General features: G+C 40.1%; 1 protein-coding gene across 1 annotated transcript in view; it reads right to left on the reverse strand.

Annotated features, from left to right (window-relative positions):
- Positions 1 to 14,201, reverse strand: part of Lemd3 (LEM domain containing 3) — a 46,390-nt gene extending 32,189 nt beyond the window's left edge. The window contains exon 1 of the mRNA XM_042698795.1: positions 12,616 to 14,201. Within this exon, the coding sequence (XP_042554729.1) occupies positions 12,616 to 14,188 (1,573 nt within the window). The 5' untranslated portion in view covers positions 14,189 to 14,201. The remainder of the gene's footprint in view (positions 1 to 12,615) is intronic.
- Between the last annotated feature and the right edge of the window lie 12,952 nt (positions 14,202 to 27,153).

The following is a 27,153-nucleotide window of genomic DNA, read 5'->3' on the forward strand; positions in this document are numbered from 1 at the left end:
AAGTAGTGCTTAGAGGGAAATTGATTTTTCCCTAATATATGTTAGGAAAGAAAAAAGATAAGAAATCAATTATAAGCTTCCATCTTAGAAAAAAATACAAAAAAAATTAAGTCCAAGCAAACAGAAGAGAAACACAGTAAGAACTAGGGCACAAATCTATGGTGTTAAAATGAATTTTATAGAGAAAAATAGTGAAAACTTTTGAAAAGATCACTGAACTCAATAAACCTTTAGACAGGTTAAAGAAAGAGAAGACACATTATCAAACTAATATTATAAATGAGAATAGACATTATTATATATCCTATGGACATTCAAAGAAAAACTTAAGAATTGTATGTCCCCAAATTTGATATCCAAGATGGAATTAATTTCTTGAAAGATATAATCTGTCAAAACTCACAGGAAAAACAAATATGCGACTATGTCTAAATCAACTAAGACATTATTTCAATAATAAATAACCCTCAAAAACACAAAACATCAGAGCTGGAAAAGTGGCTCAGTGGTAGAGCGCATGCCTTGCATGCCTGAGGCCCTGGGTTCGATTCCTCAGCACCACATAAGCAAAAAGAAAAAAGCTGGAAGTGGCGCTGTGGCTCAAGTGGTAGAGCGCTAGCCTTGAGCTGAAGAGCTGAGGGACAGCACCCAGGCCCTGAGTTCAGGCCCCACGACCAGACCAAAAAAAAAAAAAAAAGCATCATGCCTATATGGGTTCAACGATAAATTCTACCAAAAATTTAAGAAAGAATTTATACCAATTCCTGGTAATTATAATATGTCAGAAGACAGGAAAGGGAATAATTAACTCATCTTAGTATGTGGCTGGCCCATTTGACTAGACTGTATACCCTTAGTAAAAATTAACTGAAAATGGATCAGTCTTAAATGTAAAACATATAACTATACAGCTCCTAGGAAATAAGATGAATATCAACATGGCCTAGGATCTGCCAATGACTTTAGGTAATGTCAAAAGCGTGACCTATGAAGTAACAGATAAGCTGAATTTCATTAGACTAAAATTTCATGCTCTGCAAAAGACACTGTCAAAAGAATAAAAGCAGAAAACAGAGTCAAAACATACATGCAGCTGGGCACTGGTGGCTCACGCCTATAATCCTAACTACTCAGGAGGCTGAGATCTAAGGATCACAGTTCAAAGCTAGCCCAAGCAGGAAAGTCCATGAGACTCATCTCCAATTAATCACCAGAAAACTGGAAGTGGCTCTGTGGCTCAAGTGGTAGAGCACTCGGCCTTGAGCTGAAGAACTGAGGGACAGCAACCAGACCTGGAGTTTAAGCCCCATGACCAAAAAAAAAAAAAAAAGACATGCAAAATATATGGTAAAGCATTATTATACAAAGTATACAATAATTCTTAAAATTCAGCAATAAGAAAAAGAAAATCTACTTTAGAAATAAGACAAAGAACTTAATAGATATTTTACTAAAGAAAGAATACAGAAAAGATGTCCACTTTGTATGTTACTGAGGAAATGCAAATTAAAATGAGAAAACACTGCATCACATACTTTTCAGAATGGACAAAAATCCAGAACACTGATAACCACCAAATGTTGACAAGGCATTAAATAGCTAGAAAGTTTCACTTATTACTGGTAGGAATGCAAAATGGCACATTCATTTTGGAAGAAAAGTTTGGTGGCTTCTTAAAAACTTAAATATATTCTCCCATATAATCCAACAATCATGCTTCTTGATATGACGTAAAAATATTTTCATACAAATACCTACACATAGATTTTACAGTAGCTTTATTCATAATTGTCAAGAAACCAAAATGTCCTTCAATAAGTAAATGGATAAAACTGTGATACATCTGGAGAGTGGAATATTTATCTAGGACTATAAAGACATGAGCTTAGGCTGGGAAGGTGGCTCAGTGGTAGAGGGCTTGCCTTGCATGCCTGAGGCCCTGGGTTCGATTCCCCAGTACCACATAAGCAAAAAGAAAAAAAGCCGGCAGTGGCATTGTGGCTCAAGTGGTAGAGCGCTAGCCTTGAGCTGAAGAGCTGCGGGACAACGCCCAGGCCCAGAGTTCAGGCCCCACAACTGGACCCAAAAAGAAAAAAAAAAAAAGAAAGAAAAGAAATGAGCGTGAAGCCACAAGAAAAATACAGGAGAAGCTTAAATGCATATTACTAAGTTTAAAAAAAAAAAAAAAAAACTGGGCTGGGAATGGAGCTTGGTGGTAGAGTGCAATAGCATTCATAAAGCCCTGGGTCCAATTCCTCAGAACCACATAAACATAAAAGGTCCAAGTGTGCTGGGTGCGCTCAAGCCTGTAATCCTAGCTACTCAGGAAGCTGAGATCTGAGGATCATGGTACAAAGCCAGCCGGGGCAAGAAAGTCTGTGACTCTTATCTCCAATAAACCACTAGAAAACCGGAAGTGGTGCTATGGCTCAAGTGGTAGAGTGCTTGCCTTGAGCTGAAGAACACAGGGACAGCTCCCAAGCCCAGAGTTCAAGCCCCACGACCAACCAAAAAAAAAAAAAAAGAAGTCAAAGTGTGCTGTGGCTCAAGTGGTAGTGTGCTAACCTTGAGCACAGATAGGTGCAGGCCTTGAGTTCAAGTCCCAGGACTAGCAAAAAATCAAACAAACAAAAAAACCTGACTGTATGTTATCTGATAACACATGATATTCTAGGAAATGCTAAATGATGGAGGCAGTAAAAAGAGCAGTGGCTGCCAAGAAGCTAAGGGTGGGGAAGGAAGGGCTAGAAGAAAGGGTAGAACACAGAGGAACCTTAGGACAGTATAACTACTATGAATGAGGAATGAGGCTACAATGGCGGAAAATGTGTTAAAATTTGTCAAGTGCTTAGACTGTCTATATCTGCAAAAGTGAACCTTAAGATGAACTAAGGATTCTGGGTGAAAATGACATACCAATCCAGGTGTATCAATTCTAACAACTGTGGGGCATGGTGATAAGGGATAAAGGAGAAGTTATACATACATAGGTGTAGGAGGGATAAGGGAAACCATTGTGCCTTCTGTTCAACTTAGCTGTAAACCTAAGTGCTACAAAAAATAAAAAGTCTTAAAAAAAAAAACCATTATATCAGAGATCTGGGGATGATCACTTCAAAATCTAGAAACATTAGTTTAAAAACACAATTTTATTTACTTATTTGCCAGTCCTGGGGCTTGAATTTTTTTTTTTTTTTTTTTTGCCAGTCCTGGGCTCAGTCTCAGGGCCTGGGCACTGTCCCTGAGCTTCTTTTGCTCAAGGCTAGAACTCTTACCACTTGAACCACAGCGCCACTTCAGGCTTTTTCTGTTTACATGTAGTAGTAAGGAATCGAACCCAGGGCTTCATGCATGTTAGGCAAGTACTCTACCACTAACTCACATTCCCAGCCCTAAAAATACAATTTTTAAAGCCGCAGTTTACTTTCAGAAAAAAAAAATTCTGTTTTACAGTTAAATCTAAATTCTTCAAAATTAGAACAGAGATGAAAAAAGCTCCTCCTTCTTTACAAAAATAATTCAAAATTATTGTACTATAAGGGCTTTTGTTCTAAAAATGCTCTTATTTTTAAAAATTCATATAATTTATACTGCAAGATTTAAAGTTGATTATCAAAATAAGAAACAACATTGAAAATAGCCAAAATATGTCCTAGTTTTCAAATGTTAACACAAGTTGATTTCTAGACTAACACACTGAGTTGTTTAGAATTTATCTGCCAATGATTTCATAATGCTACTTTGATTTATATGAAAAAAATTCTTTAATATAAACAAAATTGAAGTTATTTTAAAAAAAGATTTAATCTAAGATTTTTACACTACAAGAAAATACCAACTCACATAAAATGGGACATAAAAGTTAATAATAAGTCCCTATCCTCTACCACAAAGACGGATCTCAGTGACTCAAAAATCCAAGATTAAACAATTAGGTTGTTGCCTCTATCTAATTTTGCCAACTAAAGACATCCCCATGTTTATCCAGTGCTGAAATTAAAAAGGTAGTATATAATGAACATAATTTAAAGCAAAAGAGTATGCCTATCCAATAATCTTGGCAATCTGCCTTTCAGTACTTTCAACAGATCTCTTCCTGAAAACTATTTTTGTACATGTCATTTAAAGAATTACTCTACTGCATGGTGACAAGTGAAGAGGAATTTAAAGACAAGACAACCTGCAAAGGTTAGACACAAACCTATAAATAATACCAAGCATCTGTGCAACTGCTAATGTGGCACCCAGAGGAATTTATGCTAATAAAATACTGCAATTTATTAAACATGATGACAGCTCACTGCTCTAAGAGATTTTAAACAACTGTTACACACTAGAGACTATAACACTTCCTCAAGGTTTACTTTATAAGACTGCAAGACATTATGACAAGGTCTCATCTTAATGAATATTGCTAAATAAGAATTAGGAATTGCAAAAGGGATCTGGGTCCATTGTAAAGCCTACCTCTAGTTCAATGCAATAAAGAACACAAATTCCCCATACAATTCAATAGGTCTTTCACTTAATAATGGTTATGGTTTAAGTTTACATGTCGGCAACTTAATCTATACCATCATGACCTTCAAGTCATGTGAGCTGTCTTCATGAAGTGGAGTGGATTCTTCATCAGAGTAGGCTTAAGAACAAATCAACCAGCTGGGCGCCGGTGGCTCACGCCTGTAATCCTAGCTACTCAGGAGGCTGACATCTGAGAATCGCGGTTCAAAGCCAGCCCGGACAGGAAAGTCCATGAGACTCTTATCTCCAATAAACCACTAGAAAACCGGAAGTGGCACTGTGGTTCAAGCAGTAGAGCGCAGGGGCAGTGCCCAAGCCCAGAGTTCAAGCCCCATGATGGACACCCCCCCCCAAAAAAAAAGAACAAATCAACCTTCTCTTGCTCTCATGTTCCTACTCACTAGCTCTTCCGTCTTCTGCTATGGAATATGCAACAAGAAGGTTGTTCAGATACAAACTCATTAATCTTGTACCATGAAATGAATCTCTTTTCTTCATGAAACCACTAAAGTTCCAAGTATTCTACTCTGACACCAAAAACAGTCTAAGGCAGTAATGTTCTAAACTATAATGTATATATTTAACATTTTAAATGATTATTACCAGTTTAGTTTTATCTTGCAGAAAGACATTATGTAAAAAATGAAACAGAAGAAAAGATGCAGAAGAATAAAGAAATGAGTAAGACTGAAAAAAAAAAACTAAATGGTAGTTTTTATCCCATTCATCAAATTTAGTAAGGAGCGAAGTTCTGATTTTTAAAAAAAAGGGTATATGAACAGAGAAAGCAAATAAACTAAAGTATAACCAAAACAAATATAAAAACTAAATCTGAAGTTAAAGAATTTCTATTATTGAACTTATAAGAAATGTTACATAACTATAAAAATGCTTGTAAGTTACACTGATCTAGACTTTAGCTCTGGAAAGAAACATATAGATGAAAAGTCATTTAGGAAACAGACTTTACAGTATGTCATCATTAAGCCAAAAACAGCATTATTAAATGAAACAAGTTAAGCCACAATAACATATGATAAATTAGATAAATATGATTTTTCATTGCTGTGTTGGTTATATACAGAGTTTTAACAGTAGAAAACATGCTTCACAAGAACACAATGGGTAGAACATATAGTACACAACAGACCATGTTAAGATTTTCATCTGTCTACTTTCAGCTTCTACAAGCTCAACTTGAAATTTACTAGAATTTAAAATCAGAAATCACTGTATTTAAAACTTCAGGTATGCCGGGCACTGGTGGCTCACGCCTGTAATCCTAGCTACTCAGGAGGCTGAGATCTGAGGATCGCGGTTCAAAGCCAGCCCGGGCAGGAGAGACCGTGAGACTCCTATCTCCAATAAACCACCAGAAAACCAGAAGTGGCGCTGTAGCTCAAGTGGTAGAGCACTTGCCTTGAGCTGAAGAGCTGAGGGACAGCGCCCAGGCCAGAGTTCAAGCCCCATGACCGACCAAAAAAAAAAACTTCAGGTATGCCCACAGAGCCTAGTATGAGAAAACATTGGACTATAAAAACCTAGGTTTGAATGCTGGCCCTTCCACTTGCTAGCTTTAAAAAAAAAAAACTACAGATAACTTGCTAGCCATTGTAAACCTCAGTACCCTCATCTGTAGTTAAATGAGAATTAAATAATGCATATAAAGTGGCATATAGTAATACATAATAATAGCTAACCCATATATAATACTATGTAGCAGGCAATGAGCTAAACTATTATTTAATCCTCAAGTGGTAGTACTTACCACATTTTAGAGATAAACAGTGAGAAGGAACTTGCCCAGGATAAAGTAGATAGTACTTAAGTAAAGAAAGTATTGGAATTAAGGTAGTAGCTTTTAGCCACAATGCTAGATTGCCTTTTACTGTGTGTAAATGCACCAAGATTAAGTATATCATTCATTTGGTTCTTTTTTCTTTTCCTTTAAAAAAAAACTTTATTATATTTTCCCTTTACACTACATTTGTTTTAATGGAATTGAAGCATTCTACAATTCCAGGGAATGACATTTAAAAAACAGATCTCGGGAGTTGTGAAGTTTGAACTCAAGGCCTAGGAACTGTGTTCCTATAACAGACCACAAAATATTCTCATTTTAACAACTCAATAAACACATCCTCAATAAAGTCATAGCTATACTATCTTTTCCCAAACCAGATCCTTCTTCAACAACTCTAATTCCTCTAAATGGCATCACAATTCTGTCATCCAATTCTGAATACAGAAAATAAAGACAGAATAGTTTACCAACTATAGTTTTATTCAAATAGATTATCTCATTCATAGATACTATTCTCTTTTCAATTATCAACATCCTACAGGTTCTATACTACCAGTGTTTATCACCTCATTCCTTCCCTCCATCTTCGCCATTCACATTAGATGGAAGACCTGTTCATTAAAAGACCAATTTGATCATTTGGGTACTCTGCTTCAAATATTCCATGGATTATAACTTCTCAACCTACCGAATAAAGGCCAAATTTGGAATTTAGGGCTTTTGATCCTCTGAGACTGATTCAGCTCATATTTCATTCTCCCTTTTTATAAAATGTAACACTCATCACATAATATCCTATACATTTCTTAACTATTTTCTATGACTGTTCTTAATGAAGACAGTTCTAGTGAATCTCTCTCTGTAGGAATGAGTTTCTTTTTTAATATCCTTACCAGGTACAGAGTCAAAAACTACTTGCTGAGTTAAATAATGAGTTAGTCACTATATATGTACCACAGTTCCTTAACATAAGAAGAACTGATACCAAATCACCAGAAGACAACAAAATCTGCAGATGCTGAAGTCTCATGGTAAAAATGGTACTGTATTTGCATATATAACCTACACACATCCTCCTGTTTTTCTTTAATCATCCCTACATTACTTACAATACCTAACATAAATGCTATGTAAGTTGCAGTTTTAAGCACAGATCAAGGCATACTATAATCATAAGTTGACACATTAAAAACCTTAGCACAACTATTTACGTAAAAAATACATTTCTAAAAGAGAGTAATACCAAAATAACGCTCCAGAGAATAAAGATGGTTAAAACATAGGCAAATGGGAATATCAAAATTAAAACTATTGATGTAGAAGTTTGGAGTTACATGAAGAAGGGAGTTAGCAATACACTGAATGTATCCAAGGAATGTGGAAAGGAAAATGAGCAGTAACTTTGAAGGAGACAGGTTGTGGAAATGGTTGGTAAAGAAAGCTAAACTACACAGGATTAAGTGAAGAGCTAGAAGAAAATACAATGGGGGCTGGGAAGGTGGCTCAGTGGTAGAGCGCTTGCCTTGCATGCCTGAGGCCCTGGGTTCAATTCCTCAGCACCACATAAGCAAAAAGAAAAAAAAAGCCGGCAGTGGCATTGTGGCTCAAGTGGTAGAGCTCTAGCCTTGAGCTGAAGAGCTGAGGGACAGCGCCCAGACCCAGAGTTCAGGCCCCACGACCGGACCCCCAAAAGAAAAAGAGAAAATACAATGAATGCCTTGGTTGATGAGGAGCTAAAAGAGAATGAGTCCAACAATTTTATGGTAGCAGAAATTTTAGCATTTATATACAATGAGAAAGGGACCAGTGGAGACGGCAATTTTTAAACTCTATCTTTGTACTTAATATTAGGATACAGAGAAATTGCTCATGATAAAAACAAGTTGCACTCAGCTCTGGTGTCTCAAACCTGTTAACTTCAGTTACTCAGGAGGATTATACTTTGCTGCATTCTAAAGTAACCAACAAAAAGCAGAGCTGGAGGTTTATCTCCAATGGAAAGTGCCAGCCTACCAAGTGTTAACATCCAGAACTCAAATTTCAGTACAACCAAAAAGAAAAAGGGAGGGGAAAGAAACAAGTTGTCTAATATGTTTAGTATGATTCATATACAATTTAGACTCCTTTAAAGCCTTTAAATCCATTATGGCTTAGCCGATGCCAAACCTATGACTTTATTGTACACCATTCTCCTCCTCACTATGTCCCTGGGACACTGGCCATTTTGTTTCTGGTTTTTCAACGTGACAGTCTGTTCCTTTATTTGCTGTTATATCTACCAGAATGCTATTCTTTTCAAGGGCTCTCTCATTCAAGTCATTCAGAACTCAGTTCAAATGTTACCTCCACAGAGGTCTGCCAACCTATGAAGACAGTGCATATCCCTCTGCTTCTATCTTTCAGAACTACTAATGTCATTTCCTTGCATTAACTGAAATTCTTACGTTTGTCTATAATCTTCCCTGTAAGCTCTAACAGAGACATTTCATCTTTGACATAGCTACATATTGTTGTCTATTCTCTCTACTGCTTAAAATAGTCCTTGTTATATAGTAGGCACTCTGAAGTGAAGGAAAATACATATACACATATTTATAAGAGAAACATTAAGAAAGTTTTGAAAAAAATCTAACTTTTTTTTTTTTTGGGGGTCCGGTCGTGAGGCCTGAACTCTGGGCCTGGGCGCTGTCCCTCAGCTCTTCAGCTCAAGGCTAGCGCTCTACCACTTGAGCCACAGCACCACTTCCGGCTTTTTTCTTTTTGCTTATGTGGTGCTGAGGAATCGAACCCAGGACCTCGATCATGCAAGGCAAGCGCTCTACCACTGAGCTACCTTCCCAGGATTAAGTACAAGAAATCTGGCAGAAGGGCATTAGGTCCATTCATTTTTTGCTTCATCTCCACACATATTTTCTACAAAAACTATGTATTTTGTAACAGATTAGTTTTAAAATATGATCATAGGAGCCTAAGAAAGAAATCTATTATGTCTTTTTTCATCTTTTTGTGAGTTGTGAGATGTCATGATATGATCACCTGTGGGACAAAGAACTTGATTACAAGTTCATCTCTGAGTTGTTTTGATAAGCCAAAGATAGAATATTAAACCTTGGAGGAAAGACATCAAATATCATCTAATCTAATCCCCTAATTTTACAGATATAGAAGGATTTAGTAAAAGTAATTTAATAAAATATTGGCCAAAATTTTTCAAAGAAAATGATTAAGGTTTAAAAAAACTAATCTTATATTTCATACACAATTTAAACAATGAAAGCTCACTAAAGATTACTCTCAAATATAACCTACAATCTCATGAAATTATTACTCAAAGCAAAACTATTTTCTTAAACATACTACTTGACAGATGAGCCCTATAGTTAAGCATAATATGACAAAAGATTCAGAACACATAAATATAGGGAATGAAAATCATTGGCTCTTGAAATACTAACACCGTTAGCGACTAGACTAACTGATCTAGCAGGCACTTCCTTCCATCTAGCAGGCACTTCCTTCCATCTAGCAGGCACTTCCTTCCATCAGGTACATAAGCATCAAGTATAAAATAAGATGGGCTGGGAAGGTGGCTCAGTGGTAGAGCGCTTGCCTAGCATGAATGAGGCCCTGGGTTCGATTCCTCAGCACCACATAAGCAAAAAGAAAAAAGCCGAAAGTGGTGCTGTGGCTCAAGTGGTAGAGCACTAGCCTTGAGCTGAAGAGCTGAAGGGCAGCGTCCAGGCCAAGAGTTCAGGCCCAGGATCGGACCCCCCCCTCGCAAAAAAAAAAAAGTATAAAATAAGTACTTTTTTTGGTGCAGGGCCTGAAAGCAACTGGGGTGCTATCCCTGAGCGATTTTGCTCAGGGATAGCACTCTACCACTTGAGCCAACTCTACTTCCAGCTTTTGGTAGTTAACTGGATATAAAAGTCTCATGGACATTCCTGCCGGGTCTGGCTTCAAACAGCAACCCTCAGATCTCAGCCTCCTGAGTAAGTGGGATTACAGGCAAGAGCCACCAGTAGCTGGCAGGATATCACTATACTGATTCCAACTTCTGCATCTATTTCTACAATGTGTACTTGATGGAGTAAATGCAGATTAAGCATTAAATAGTAATAGAAGTACACTACTAAAACTCATTTACAGACAAGTAGTTTCGTAGAAATACATCAAACTTCATCTCAGCCTTTCAATATCCACCTTGTTTTAACAAACAACCTCAGCAACAGCAGATATTATTGTTCCTGTTTATCAATATAAAAATGAGGCTTAGAGGGTAAGGATCATAATTCATTCACAAGTCCAAGAATATCTATCTTCTTAACCTGAGAGCCAGTTTTTTCCAAATATCCCTACCTAACATTTACCATGACACTTTATGATATTTCCATACGGATGAATGTCAAGGAGTACAAAATCAAGGTATTCCTATCATATTCTACTTGAAATTTTACTTCATAACAAAATATTAGCATGTATCTTAATAGCGCTTAGAAGTATGTGAAAGTCACATTGAGAATTTATTCATCATTAAGTCTAGATAAAATCCTACCAAATGCTCAATTCTGTTCTTAATAATGGTATCCTCTTTTCTAGAAAACACTCTACAAATGATTCACAAGAGTGCTAATTAGCTTTATCACTGGAAAAAATTCTGAGACTAAATCTTGGTCTTACCACTCACTAACTGTTCAATTGGAGATATATTTCCTAACTTGAGTCTCATCATCCTTGTTCAAAAATTAAGACTAATACCATCTGTGTCTGTGAGATAAGACTAAATGAGACAATGTGTGCACTTAACTCACAGAAAATGACCAGATCATGTAGTTTTAGAGAAACAAACAGCTGCAGCTAGGTACTGCTGATGGGTAATGTCATTTAATGACTGTGAACTTTACTTGTTGTATTGCCCTTATTTTTTCCCCTCACAAATATCTGGAACAGGACACATCACTCTTGCTCTCAGGGAACCAATTAAAGTTAAGAGCTAGATTTCACTGTGCTTTCAACTCTTGTAACTGAGCAATATTGTAAAAATCTATCATTTGACTATCTTACAATTGGTTATATCTAATCAAAACTTACATGATTTTGAATCTTTCACTCCATTCTGAAATAAAATATATAGTAAGCCAATTTTATAAATACAAATCATGAACAGTGAATTCACATTAGAAGAAAGCAGCAAGAAATCTTCAGAGGAGAGGAAGAAAAGGAATTAAAACCAAGAGACATGTAGAAATTTATTATACACTAACTCACTTTCTTTCAATTTTCATGAGCATCATCTTAGTTATTAGCATTGTGAGATAGATTAGAAAAGTTCCAACTACACTAATCTACAGAAGGGCTCTTGCTTAATTCAAAGCCTTTCCCCTTGTAATCGCTGCCCAGAATGTTCTGTTCTGTTTCTCTTCAAGGCTATTTACATTTCTTCTCTCTCTCTCCTCAAATAGTACCTTCTTCTGATCATCCAATCTAAATCTAAAGTCGTGCACACGAATTACCCCACTGTGATTTCCTTCACAGAACACAAGATGGTCTATATTTGTGGTTAAAGACATAATTTAACTATGACAGCTATGTATTGGTAGCTCAAAATAGAGGAAGATGCTAGCTTAATGAGTGAATGAGTATCCCTGCCTATAGTCACTTAGCAGGCAAACTGCAGGGCCTAAAAACTGTCCAACAAATCTGTCTAGAAGTTCCTGCATTGCTCTTCTACAACTTTTTATTTAATAAGGAAGGAAGGTACTCTGGATGGGAAACCAATTGAGAGCTACATCTTGCTATGTTTTTAATTCTTCTAATCACAGAACTACCATACATATACTGCATTCCACAAACTATTTAACCCAAACTTCAGGAGACATTACATTGCCTTTTAGAAATCAAAAAACAAATGGGGGGGAGGGGGAATCTGCATTTATAATGCTGCTTGACAACGTGTAATGTTTCAAGTCATGAGTAACTGGCACCAGCAGTTATTTAAGGCTAAAAGAAAATTAAGTCATACACATACAGGCAAATGCCTTCTGTAACAGGCTTGTAACATTTTGTTCTGAGTTGTTTTGAATTTCACAATACATTATGCAGAAAAACTTAAGAGGCATTATCATGCTGATAATGGTAATACTGTTGCTTCTTAAAGGAAGATGACACATGCATTGCGTTTTAGTGGCGTTAACCGCGTTCTTGCAGGTAAAGGTGACCTCATGTAAAATGGGCTAAGTGCACTAAAGCAAAGTTCCTCGGTTACCTGACCCACTGGGTTCAATACTTACTGAGTCCTCCATCCTCGGATACTCCTGTCCCTCTCATTCCTAGGTAAGTCAGTCCCAGTATTAGAAAAAACAAGCAGGCAGCAGTTAGGAGAAACATGGACAAGTAGTGAGCACTGAAACTCCCAGTGGGTGACACCTCCTCGCGTTTAAACTGCTGCAGAAGTTCCTCTTCGGGTTCGGAAAGCTTGGGTTTGCTGTACGCGTTTTTCAAGTAGGTATGATTGGAGCCCGTGTGGTTGGCGTGATTGATCCTGAGTGAGGCGGGGGCGGCCACCGTGGAACTGGGAGGGAGGCTGTTGGGGTACATCCTGGGGGAGTCCATACTGAAGGCCCCGCTGCTGATATGGTTATTGGTTTTCAGAAGAGAGCCTGTGGCTGCTGCATCCAAGGTGGAGTCCAGGTCAGGAAGCGGCGGCGAGGCCAGGGTCGGAGCCAGCTTCTTAGCGCCAACGCGATACCGAGGAAGGGGGCTGGAGTCCACTTGATCGCAGCCACCACCACCTCCTCCTCCTCCTTCTCCCCCTCCCGCCTCCACAGCCGCCTCGTCGAGGTTGCGGCTCCTGTCTAGACTCCCGACAGCCGCCGCCCTGTCATTCATCGCCAGTCCTCCCCCTCCCGGAGCCGAGGTCTCCAGCCGGCTGCCGGCTGATTTAGCAGTCAGCGGGGAGAGGGGCTTACTATGGCTCCTTCGGGGCCGATGCCGGGAAAGGGAGTCGTCCTTGAGTAATACCTGCCGGGCAGCGGCCACGTCGTCGTCTTCCTCTTCCTCCGTGTCCGAATAGTTTTCCCGACAGCAGTACGGGAGAAGCCGGCTGCCGTTCACGGCTCGGCCCGCCCAGAGCGGCTCCTCGGCCTCGGGATCCCCCTTCTCGCGGTCCTCCCCGTCCTCCTCCACGTCCTCCCCGGCGCCGTCTTTCCCCGACGGGATCTGCGGATCTGGCCCCGCGGGCCTCCGGGTCCCCCACCACGAATGGGGCTTCCTGCGCTCGGCAGGGTTGGGGTTCGTCAGCTCGCCGGCGGCCAGGGAGACCGGCGGCGCTTTGAGCCCGCGGTACTGGAGCGCAGCCCGGTCCCTCCGGCCAGCCCCGCTCCCGCCGCCGCCGCCGCCGCCAGCCTGGTCCGGGGCACTGGCCTCGGCGTCCGACTCGTCCGAGCTGAAGCCCAGCAGCACTTTGCTGCCAGCCGCGGGGGCGGCCGCCGCACCGCCGGGCCCCGCCACGGGGCTCTCCGGGCCTGAGGCCGACAACCGGCCCAGACCCCCCGAGGTCCGCAGGTAGGAGAGATCGCCCGCCACCGGCCGGATCCCCATGCCCACGGCCGCCGCCGGACCCGCCGCCGCGACCGTGGCGGCCGCCGTGTTATTGTTATTACTGTTCCGCGTCTTGTGGCCGCGGCCCCCGGACCGGTGTTGTTGCTGCTGTTCCTCCTCTCGAAGCTTCTTCAGCTTCTTGAGGTAGACCGGCCGGGTGCTCTCCGTCACGGGACCGGGAGACAAGCCGTAACGGCGGAGTTGAGAGAAAAGCTCCTCGTCGGAGAGCTGCTGAGGCGCCGAAGCCGCTGCTGCCGCCGCCATTTTCTCTCCAGGGTGTTTTACAAGCTCCGCGCTACCGGAAGTGACGCGCCGCCCTAGACCCTGAACTAGACCGGGCTGCGTCGCCCGCCCAGCGCCGCGGGCGTCTCGGCCAATGGGAGGCGCGGGGTGCGTTCACCTGAGCGGGAAGCGGCCACCTGAGCGGCGCGCGCCGCCCGCAGTTCTCTCCCGCGGCCCGGTCTGGCCGGACGCTCACCTCCGAGCCCCCGCGCGCCTTCGAGCCTGCCGGCCTTAGGGTTCGGGCGTCGCTCTTCGCCCCTGCTCTTCCAAATGCCGGCCATTCATCCATCCCCGGGAGCCGTCCACACCTTGACCTCTTCTTCCCAGGCTTCTGACATGGGGCAGTGACTCCTGAAAAGGAAATCTACCGTGGGAGTCGACGGCATTGGCTTCCCGGTTCCTGGTGAGCGAGCCCGGAGAGAAGAGAGGTCTTGGGAGCCACGCTACAGATGGGTGCTGCTGTTGGGCTCTCGGTTCCCTTTGAGTAGCAGGCTCCATGCACAGAGGAACCTTTGGTTTTACTCACGACACTTCTACAAGCGTTTGTTGAATGAGTAGATGAATTGTAAGTTTATGAGACTATGAGGTGGATTTTTGACATAGGAACTGTGCCAGATTAGTTGGATTAACTTCCACACACAGTAGAAGAACCAAAAGCATTAGGACCTGGACCTGGTAAGGAATAGGAGAGGAGGAGTTCTCCCAGTTTGGTAAAGATGGCTTCCCTTTTCTCCAAGACTGGGAGAAAGTCCTTCACACTTCTTGAGTCTTAGCTACAAGGTAGCACCTATCAAAATATCTGAAAGAGTGGGGCCCTGGTGGCTTGTGCCTATAATCCTAGCTACTCAATCTGGGGATCATAGTTCAAAACCAACCTGGGCAGGAAAGTCCATGAGATTCTATCTCTAGCTAGCCACCAAAAAACCAAAAGTGAGGCTGTGGCTCCAAGTGGTAGAGCACTAGCCTTGAGTGAAAGTATGCAGGGGCAAACGCCCAAGCCCCAACACAGACAAAAAAATTTTTTGAATGTTAGAAACATTTTTGCCAGAATTATTTTATCTTATTCTACTATACACATGGTTCAGGAAAGTGTTAGTCAAAAGCATCCTAAATACAACAAAAGAAAAATACTTAGTAACCTCAAATTTTAAGTTCTACCAAAACATGCTGTGTCCTCAAAAAACTTCCATATGGAGGGTGGCAATGTCCTTTGTCATTCAGACTAAAAATTACAAACATCTTGAAACTGACATAAACAGTTACAAAAATGATTAGCAAGTCTGGGAATGTGGCTTGGTGATAGGGTGTTTGCCTAGCAGGCATGAAAGCCCTGGGTTCTATTCCTCAGTACCACATATACGGAAAAAGCTGGAAATGGTGCTATGACTCAAGTGGAAGAGTGGTAGCCTTGAGCAAAAAGAAGCTCAAGGACAGTGCTCAGGACCCAGGCTCTGAGTTCAAGCCCCAGGACTGGGGGGGAGGGGGAGTAGGAACAAAACAGAAGTGGAACTATAGCTTGATGTGATAGAGCAGTAGCCTTGAGCAAAGCTCCAGCACCCAGGCCCCAAGTTCAAACCCCACAATTGAAAAAAATGATTAGCATAAATCTACTCAGGAGGCTGAGATCTGAGGATCCCAGTTCAAAGCCAGCCCCGGCAGGACAGTCCATGAAACTCTTAACTCCAATAAACCACCAGAAAAACCGGAAGTGGCACTGTGGCTCAAATGGTAGAGCACTCACCATGAGCTGAAGATCTGAGGGACAGTGCTCAGGCCCAGAGTTCAAGCCCCATGACTGACCAAAAAAAAAAAAAAGATATTGCCGTAACTGTTTGGGTAGGGAATCAAATTATTACAAATCAGTTGGACCTATGCAGAATTGTTGAGAGCTTTGAAGATAGGGGCACTGTCCTGTCTCTCGTTCTTAGTTCAACATTTATTTCACATACTTTTGTTGTTTGGGTAGGAATCATAGAAATCTATCTATTCAGCCTTGATTTTCATGAACCTTTAAATGTCCTCCACCTAGACTGGGATGTAGCTCAGTGACAAAGCACTTGCCTAGTAAGTGCAACATCCTGGGTTCGATCCCCAGTACAAAAAAAAGAAAAGACAAAAAATAAAAGTCTTCCACCAATGATTGTTGGACTATTTATATTTCTGTATAACTGACAAATTAATCTTTTACAGCCCTCTGTACACAGAAAAACCTTCTTCAGAAGACTTTTTAAGAACTGAATGTTGGTCAATAATGTAAAGCCAAGCACTGCCTGTTTTATAGTCCTCCAAGTTATGTGCCTTAGGGTAAATCTTGGGCTGTCAATGTAAGAACCACAAATCATTTCCTTAAAGAATGTAGACAATATTGACTACCCTATTTGGAAAACAATTAGTGTCTATGATAAATTAGGTGTGTGAAAATGGCATTCAAGTATGTTGTTTACATGTTAAATGTTATTCCCACATGTTAAGAACAATATTAACATTATATATAACTATACAAAAACATTTGTATACATGATTTCCTTTGGTCTGCAAAAATAAACCTTCCTTTCTGAAGATATTGAGAGCATAATTAATGGGGTAAACTATCTGGGTATGAAATTCCCTTTGGTTTGACTGTTTAAACAGACAAGATACAGAAGAACCTTCATAGTATCAGTTGTGCACATTTCAGACAGTCTTCTCATTTGCTAATGACTCTTATTCCTTCTTCCAGATTGAGTAACTTAAGGCATCCTTAACAGGGAATGTAATCTCAAACTTACTCCTGCGCATAGCTTCCAAATATTTGAGGAAACATGATACATTGCTCTTCAGAGCCATAATATCAGCTTACAATTAAGTAACTTGCATGGAATAATATGAAACCCAAGACCATATTCTAATAAAGATATACTAAAAGTTTCCTTAAAGAATGTTCCTTCCTTGCCTCCATATTATAAACAGTTCTGTTTCTTCCTAAGCAATTCATTTGTTTTTTGTTTTGCTTTGTTTGTTTATTTATTTATTATTTTGTTGGTTGTGGGGCCTAGGAACTGTCCCTGAGCTTTTTCCCTAAGGCTAGCACTCTACAATTTTGAGCCACAGTGCCACTCCTGTTTTTCGAGTGGTTAATTGGGGATAAGAGTCTCGTGGACTTTCCTGCTCTGGCTGAAAATAGGGATGCTCAGATCTCAGCCTCCTGAGTAGTTAAGATTGCTTTATTTTTACTGAGACAAAATCCCCATAACACAAAATTAACTATATTGAAATAAACAGGTAGCATTTAGTACATTTACAATGCTGTGTAACCATCACGTCTATCATTCCAAAATGTTTTTTTCACTCTCAGAGGAGGCTCTATAACCATTAAACAGTCACTCTTTACTTACTCCTCCCTCTAATCTCTAGCAACCACCTATCTACCTCTTGTCTATGAGAATTTGTGAAGTTAACTGTTGTTGGTATTTCATATGAACAGAATTAAATATGTGACCAGTGCTTTCCGCTTCTTACACTTAACATGTTTTCAGCTTATTCCATGGTATAATGTACATTAATGCCATATTCTCATGACTGTATAATATTTCATTGTATGTGTATACTATATTCATTTATCCATTTTGGTTGCTATGAATAATGCTATCCAACAGTAATATACAATTATCTGTTTCAATTCTTTTGGGTATGTACTTCAGAGTGAAGTAACATTATATGATAAGTTAAATTTTATGCGTAATTACAAAACATTATGTTTTTTAATAAAAACTAGGTAAGTAGATACTGAATTGTCCCAGCATCCAGAGCTTTTATATAAGGCATTTCTTAGAACTGCAAGGGTTTGAATATGGTATGTTCCACCCAAACTTATGTTAAGGCTCAATTCCGTAATATCAATATTCTGCAAGGTCTAGTGAGAGGTATTTGGGTCTACCCTGAGCCCTTATGACACATTAATGTCCTCTCCTTGGAATAAATTCTTACCCTGACAGGACTGGATTAACTACCTATAGAGGACATTTTTTAAAGTATGGTTACTACTTTTGTTCTTCTACATGTGCTTTTTTGTTCTTGCATTTTTTTCTACCATTTATGGAGCATGTGATTTAAATAAGTCTCCTTCATTATAAATTTCCCAGGCTCCAGTCTTCTGTAATAAGAACAGGAAATGGACTTTTAACACTTGCAGCATTTCTCCTTTTAGAGATTATAGCTAAGAAGTTCAGACTTGAATTTGTGACCCAGACACACACACACACACACACACACACACACACACACACACACACACACACACACACACACACACACACACTTTTGGTTGCTGTCCTGGGGCTTAACCTCATAGCCTAAGCACTGTCCCTGAGCTTTTTGTACTCAAGACTAGTGTTGTACTATTTGAGCCACAGTTCCATGTCTGGTTTTTTGGTGCTTAATTGGAAGTTAGAGTCTCTTGGACTTTCCTGCACAAGCTGGCTTCAAACCATGATCCTCAGATCTCAGCCTCTGGAGTAGCTAGAATGACAGGTGTGTGCCACCTGCGCCGAGCTACACATACATTTTTAATACAGTATTGAGGATTGGACCCAGAGCAATATGTTAGGTAAGTGTTCTAGTACTTGATCCAAACCCCTAGTACTTTTGTTGTGTTTTGTTTTTGAGATAGTCTTACTATTTTTTCCATACTGGTGTTAAAGTCTTCTTTCTCCTGCTTCTGCCTCCCACATAGTTAAGGTAACGATTGTGTACCCCCACTCGTGCGTGGGTCATATATTTTGTAATCTAAACCGTTGCTCGATCTATCTAAATTTCCTAACTTTATTTTCATGCACCTCAATTTTAAAAATTACTATGATATCTTCTTAGGATATTTTTAGCTGTCTTAAATTGTTGCAGCCCACCACATGGCATCTTAATCCTCTCCTACCCGGAGCAAGGCAGTAATGGAAACTGGATGGTGGAATTGAGGTTTGGGGTACCAGGGCACCTGTAGCCTTACACCAACTTCAGATCCCAAGGTTCCATTCACCAAGGTTTTTTATTGGTTTCCTATAGGGGAATATATGCAGAAAGTAAGCTATAAACATCCACGTGTGGCTGGGAATGTGGCTTAGTGGTAGAGTGCTTGCCTAGCATGCATGAAGCCCTGAGTTCAATTCCTCAGTACCACATACACAGAAAAAGCCAGAAGTGATGCAGTGGCTCAAATGGTAAAGGGCTAGCCTTGAGCACAGAGAGTCTCAGGGACAGAGCCCAGGCCTTGAGTTTAAGCCCCAGGACTGGCAAAAAAACAAAAAACAAAACAAAACACACACACACACACACACACACACAAAACCATTGTGGTTATGATAAAATCCCCTCTTATGATCCAATGAGTATGTTTTATGGGTCTTCAGCATTGAAGAAGTTGAAGGTTAGCTGACTTAAATCACACAACAGTCAGATGATTCTTTTTTTATGGTTTTTTTTTTAATTGTGAAAATACTGTACAGAGGGGTTACAGTTACATGAGCAATGTAATGAGTACATTTCTTATCAAGCATTTCTTGCTTTCTCCTTTGTTTTTCCCCAACCATCCCTTCCCTCCCACCTCCACAACTACACTCCACCAACAACAACCTCCCCACCTAAACTGTAAAGTTTGTTTTTCAACATAGTGTAGTCAGATGATTCTTAAGTCACATAGTAATAATGTGTAAAAAATAAACTCAGTTACCTCTTTTCTACACCTTATGGAGTAATAGGGTATGAAAAAGAGCAAAAGCATTTGCAGTTTACTTATTTCTTCATCTTGTTCCTATACACATCAATTAGAAAGAAAGGTCCAAAATATAAAACTGATTATATCACTTAACTTTGTAGCAGATCAAAGAAGTGACACAATATTATGTTGATGTTATCACTTTAGTTCTCTTAGAGTGCCTCAAGGATGCATTCACTAGTTTGTTTTTCTTAAATCAACACTTTTAACGAAGAAGCCAGAATAAACAGACTGAAAATACAACATGGTATTGAGAAATGTTGGGCTAAATTCTCATCGCACGTTACTGTGAGAGTTAGCCAAGAAAGTTTTATAGTGAGAGCATCTGTTTTATTTTTCTATATATAACTCAAACAGGTGAGGGCCAATCATAGTAGTCAAGTAAACAACATAAATATGCCATGATTGGTAATTATATTCTCCTCTAACTATGCTGTGAGTGGAATGGCTTAAATCATATGCTCAAAGTTATGGAGAACATTATACATTAACATATGATGGGCAAGACTCTCAAAGTTGGCAGGAGTAAGTTCATTCCCAATTGTGCAGCTAGTTATGTATAGTAATATATATATATATATATATATATATATATAACTTTTATAGTATCTCCTAGTCTACAAAATCATTCCATAAGCTCATTTGTATTTCACATCCACCTAACAAGAAAGTGTTATTATCCTAACTCTATGGATGCCCAAACTAAAGATCTCTTGGGGATGGGAATGTAGCTTAGTGGTAGAGTGCTTGCCTAGCATGCATGAAGTCCTGGGTTCGATTCCTCAGTAACCCATAAACAGAAAAAGCTGGAAGTGGCACTGTAGCTCAAGTGGTAGAGCTCTAGCCTTGAGCTAAAAGAAGTTCAGAGACAGCGGCCAGGCCCCGAGTTAAAGCCCCAGGACTAGCCAAAAAATAATAATAATAATAATCTTGTTACTTGTCCTTAGTGAAAAATAATAAGAACCGAAATCCCAAACTGCTCCTCTCACCCTAAGTTTATGGTTCATTCTAGCTCACCCTCTCAAGTGAGTAGATTGCACAGCACAGGATGAATCAGCCAACCTCTAAAGTGCTTTTGCACTCTTCATCTCTTTTTTTTTTTTTTTTTTTTTTGTCCGTTGTGGGGCTTGAACTCTGGGCCTGGGCGCTGTCCCTGTGCTCTTCAGCTCAAGGCGAGCGCTCTACTACTTGAGCTCAGTGCCACTTCCCTCTTCATCTCTTAAATGTGGGAGTAAAGCTATGAAACTTCATGAAAGAACTTTGTTGTAGTTGCTATTATTGTACATATTTGGATATTTGGGTACTTGCTTTATTTGTGCCTCTAAATTCTTCCTTTCTTCCTTTCTTTCTTTCTTCCTTTCCTGTCAGTCATGGTGCCTGAACTCTGGGCCTGGGCACTGTCCCTCAGCTGTTCAGCTCAAGGCTAGTGCTCTACAACTTGAGCCACAGTGCCACTTCCAGCTTTTTTTGCTTATGTGGTGCTGAGGAATCAAACCCAGGGCCTTATGCATGCAAGGCAAGCACTCTACCACTGAGCCACCTTCCCAGCCCTATTTGTGCCTCTAAAGTCTATATTCCTGAAGGGCCTGTGTCTTTATGTGATTTTCATCCTTTACAACTACTTATTTATTATCCTAGTCACAGATAATCAATACAAATGTATTGAAAGTATGACGTTAAATAAGACTTTTGAGTGATACTTTAAGATAGTCTAGAAATTGAGTGTGAAGTACAAGTATATACAGAGGATTTTAGATCAATCTGCTCTGGATATAATGCAAAGGGAAAGGTATTTTGCTTTCTCTTTTAGTTGTTGATTAACATAATTGTACAAAAATGAATTGCGTTATTCTTAGTAGCATTACTTGTTTAAAGTAATGGATTTCATTATGACACTTCATGTGGGCATATTATGTACTTTGGTCATATTTATCTCTCTGTTTCCCTCTTTTTGTTTTTTTTTTGTCAGTCATGGGTCCTGAACCCTGGGCCCGGGCACTGTCCTTCAGCTCTTCAGCTCAAGGCTAGTGCTCTACCACTTGAGCCACAGTGCCACTTCTGGCTTTTTCTGCTTAATGTGATGCTGAGGAATCGAAATCAGTGCCTCATGCAAGGCAAGTATTCTACCACGGAGCCACCTTCCCAGCCCTCTATTTCCCTCTTTTGTTCTTCCCTCTCCATTCCCTGAACTCCTTCCTATTCCCAAGGAGTACTCCTTCTACTTTCTACTTTCATGTATTTTTTTCTTTTATCTAGGTTCCAAGAGTGAGAAAACATAATGGCATTTGTCTAAGTGTGCCTTATTTTGCTTAAAATTATGATTTAAAAAATGACATGATTTCATTCTTTATGTCTGAAAAATGTACATTACATTTCTTTGTCCATTTGCTTGTTGTGGGCATGTAGGAAGGGTGACATTGATCAAGATGCATTGTACTCCAAAGTTGAAATGTTGAGTTGAAAGCCTCTTGTACAGCGATTTAAAGATTATAAAATGCACACATAAAAACTAAAGATGATCAAGGAACTCAAAGAAAAAGTTTTAAAAATAAAGTACTGGGCTGGGAATGTGGCCTAGTGGTAGAGTGCTTGCCTAACCTGCATGAAACCCTGGGTTCAATTCCTCAGTACCACATAAACAGAAAAAGCTGGAAGTTGCACTGTGGCTCAAGTGGTAGAGTGCTAGCCTTGAGCAAAAGCAGCTCAGGGTCAGTGCCCAGGCCCTGAGTACAAGCCTCAGGACTGACAAAAAAAAAAAGTATAAATAATATTGAATTATATAATAAATTTTAAAGTAAAAAAATAATTGGAAAAGCTTCTTTCTGGTTCTCTAAGATTGGAATCAGCTAGGTGGGAGTGGAGTAGTGAGTCATAGCTGGAGTCTATTGTATTTCTTATTTGTTCAGGCTGATACTCTCTCTCTGTGTTCTGGCAGCTGAGACTGTCAAGATTTAATTGTCAGCTTCAGGGCTACATTTTCCTCAGAAGCTTCCTTTCTTTGCATCCAGTAACCAATGTTCTAGTGAGCTAACACTGTGGTCTATGGGCCAGGCAGGTTCCCACTCACTGTAGATCTCCCAATCTGTACACTTAAGAAACACAAATATATATACATGTAGGGATTCCTCTGAGTGTATCAAAGTGAGGGAAGCAAACAGAGCAGTGAAAGCTGCAGTAGAAAGGGAGAAATAAAGGGATCCAACATTCTAACTGCTGGTCTCAGTACTTTCAAATCTTGTCCATCAGTAAATTATCTTGCAAGAGAGAGAAGACTGGGGTAATTAAGAGATCCTTGCCAGGGACTGGGACTATACTTGCCTAGCATGCATGAAGCCCTGGGTTCAATTCCTCAGTACCACATAAACAGAAAAAGCTGAAGTGGTGCTGTGGCTCAAGTGGTAGAGTGCTAGCTTTGAGTATAGAGAGGCTCAGGGACAGAACCTAGGCTCTGAGTCAAGGCCCACCCCAGGACATGAGAGAGAGAGACAGAGACAGAGACAGAGAGAGACAGAGACAGAGAGAGACAGAGAGACAGAGAGAGAGACACAGAGAGACAGAGACAGAGAGACAGAGATAGAGAGAAAGACAGAGAGACAGAGAGAGGACTACCCTACTACTTAAGGATTTCATCCCTGGTGTGATTTGCTCCTCTTCACAGCTGCCTTTTCATGGCTCTTTCTCACCGAGACACAGGAGGGTATTCCCATGCTGACTTGTGATTGTTCTTTGATTTCATAGCCCTACAGGAGCTCACTCTCAAATAATAGGCCCCTTTCAAGATGGCACCCAGCTGTAACACGCTGAAGTATGGTAAATGATGCAGTCTTTTTTTTGAATCCTAACCTGCCACCCACCAAGAATCACTGTCATACCAAATCTCTCTGCTGAATTGAAGGCTTTAGACACCTGTGGGTTGGTCCTGAAGTAGGACTGCCTGTAGGCTATCACCGGGGTTGCCTGGTGATACTCCCCCTACCCAGAAGCCAGGATTGAAGCTGTGGGCGGCTTTCTTTTTATTGTGCACAGTTTTCTCTTTCTCTCTCTGTGCCTTTCAGCCTTCCTGTCATCTCTTTTGTGATTCCTGATGTTCTCTCTCCTCTGAATATAGTCTGTCGTTTGTTACATTGGCTCTTTTCCTTCAAGGAGTGACAGGGAAGAAGCTTATCTGTCATTTACTGCAGAAGACCAAAAGGTATTTTAACACTAAAGCTTTCCTGTCCCTCATCATATGGGTCATGGTATAAACAAAGAGAACAAACACTTCAGTTCATGATGGTGTGTTCTCTTCAACAAAATCCTTTGAATGTTGTGTCATCGGTGGTTTGAGCACTTCACTCAAAACAGCTGTAAACAATCACCAAGTTTGGGTTTTATAACACTCTCATTTCTTTGGCTTATATAGCCTTTATATGTTTCTTTTCTTTTATTCTCTGTTCTTCTCTTACTTTTTCCTTTCAGGCCCTGAGTTCAAGCCCCAGAACTGGCAACAAAAAAGAAAAAAAAAGCTTGAGACAGATTTGAGAATTTGAATTGATATAAAAATGTTTCATTTTCTATTGTTATAACTGGTTATTTTTACAACATTTTTTATTTTTGGCATAAATGCTCAAATCTTCCACCTTCTTCCTAAAGGAAAAAATTAACTGCTGCTACTACTACTTGTAACTTTTAAGTTTCGTATAAGAAGAGTAGCTATTTTATTTAATTAAGATGTATTATTGTTATTTTCTTTTTCACCAGTCCTGGGGTTTGAACTCAGGACGGGTACTGTCCTGAGCTTCTTTTGCTCAAGGCTAATACTCTACCACTTGAGCCACAGCACTACTTCTGGCTTTTTCTGTTTATATGTTTCTGAGGAATTGAACCCAGGGCTTCATGCATGCTAGGCAAGCACTCTAACACTAAGCCACATTTGTAGCTTGTAATAGTGTTATTAAGACTCATGAGCCCCATGCTGCTGATGCTGCTGGCTCACTCCTATTATCCTAGCTACCCAGGAGGCTGAGGGATTACAGTTCAAAGGCAGCTGCAGCAGCAAAGTCTGTGAAACTCTTCTCTCTAGTTAACCACCAAAAAACCAGAAATGGAACTGTGGCACAAAGTGCTAGAGTGCTAGCTTTGAGCAAAAGAGCTCAGGGCAATGCCCAGGCCAAATTCAAGCCCCAGGACAAAAAAGAAAAAAAAAGATCAATTTTGGGTGGAAATCTGAGCTACAAAACTTATGTTCAGTAAATAGAAAATTCTAGCTGAGGGCTGGGAAGATGGCTCAGTGGTAGAGCGCTTGCCTTGCATGCCTGAGGCCCTGAGTTTGATTCCTCAGCACCACATAAGCAAAAAGAAAAAAGCCGGAAGTGGCGCTGTGGCTCAAGTGGTAGAGCGCTAGCCTTGAGCTGAAGAGCTGAGGGACAGCACCCAGGCCCAGAGTTCAGGCCCCACGACCGGACCCAAAAAAAAAAAAAAGAAAATTCTAGCTGAGCTCAGAGTTGTTTGAATTACTTGAACTAAATTTTGTTTCTTTTCTTTTCTTTATTGTAGGTCATGGGGCTTGAACTCGGCCTGGGCACTGTACTTCATCTCTTTAGCTCAAGGTTAGCACTCTACCATTAGAGCCACAGCGCCACTTCCGGTTTTCTGAGTGGTTTATTGGAGATAAGAGTCTCACAGACTTTTGTGCCCAGGCTGGCTTTGAACCACAATCCTCAGATCTCAGACTCCTGAGTAGCTAGGATTATAGGTGTGAGCCACCGGTGCCCCGCAGTTTGTTTATTTTCAATGTGGTGTTTTAAGACTCTTTTTAAAGTCTTTATCTTTTAGAGGAACTGCACCTCTGTTCCTATTTGAAATGTAACTATTGTAAAAAGTCACCAGGAATATACACCTTGATAAAAGCATTTTTATAAGTAAGATCTGTGTAATTCTTGAGTGAACCACTATAGCAAACATTTAAAGATTCTAATAACCAAGAAGCATCTTATAAAATGTATATATAACTTCATTTGCTTCTTAAGGAAAGAAAGCCCTCCGGGTTCTATTAATTGTTCAAAGTCACTCAGTTAGTGAGAAAATTAGGATTGGTATGCTAGCTTCCATACCAATTCTCTCCTCTCCATAAAAGAGAAAAGAACTAACAGAATAAGAGAAGTTAGTCTGGTTGTAATTCAAGTTATAGTCTCTGGTGGGCTTTTTGTGTTTTATATCAACACTCCTTTGGAATGCTTATGATCTCACTGAAATTTTAAATCATGCTATTGAATAACAAATGCGAGTCATCACCTTTCTCATTTTAAATAGCTGACCAAATAGAGAAGTAGAGTTTATTTCTCTAACATCACAAAGCTATTACTCTACCACTTGAACCACAGTGCCACTGTCAGCTTTTTCTGTTTATGTAGTACTGAGGAATCGAATCCAAGGCTTCATGCATGCTAGGCAAACACTCTACCACTAAGCCACATTCCCAGCTTGTAGTGCCAGATTTTAAGGGTGCGCATACACACACACACACACACACACACACACACACACACACACACACACACACCAAAAAAAAAAACAACCCACTAAATTTATATAGGGGAAACTTCTTACAAGACTATAAGTCTGGAAGCCATATCCTCAAAGAACCATTTGCAAATTAGGACATTGATTTAAACGTAAGGAGAATTAATGATTCTTTTAAACTTATTTGTTTGCTTAATTAAAATGATTGAGTATTTAGCATATATCACAGTGGGTAGGGTCTTTTGGGGGTGCTTGTAAAGATATTATCCAGTACCTAAGTAGGTTTAAGAGCCACAAAGAGGGCTTTAAGTAGAAATATGACTACATCTCACACATATCCAAAGCAATATTCTGGCACATTGAGAATAGGCAATGATGAAAACAAAGTCAGAAAAAAACAAGTCGGAAAAGTTAATGCAGTAATCCAGGTAAGTGCTGAGTTTTTCAGACCAGAATGATAGTTGTGGAGGAAAAGAGAACTACTTGGATTTCTGATATATTTTAACTGGGACATGTTTCATAGGGGTGTGTTAAACAGGAAAATTACTATCTAGTGGGTAGGAGGAGAGCAGAGCTGGAACATGATTTTCTCTCTCCAATGTCATAACATTTTGACTTAATAACTCAGGGGAAATGCTTATGACTGTCAAAAATATAGAATTTCTTACCAATACAAATTTAAAAAGCATAATCCTGCTAT

The sequence above is a fragment of the Dipodomys spectabilis genome, unplaced genomic scaffold (genome assembly GCF_019054845.1).
Source record: "Dipodomys spectabilis isolate Male_0828 unplaced genomic scaffold, ASM1905484v1 ptg000234l, whole genome shotgun sequence".
Classification (NCBI taxonomy): domain Eukaryota; kingdom Metazoa; phylum Chordata; class Mammalia; order Rodentia; family Heteromyidae; genus Dipodomys; species Dipodomys spectabilis.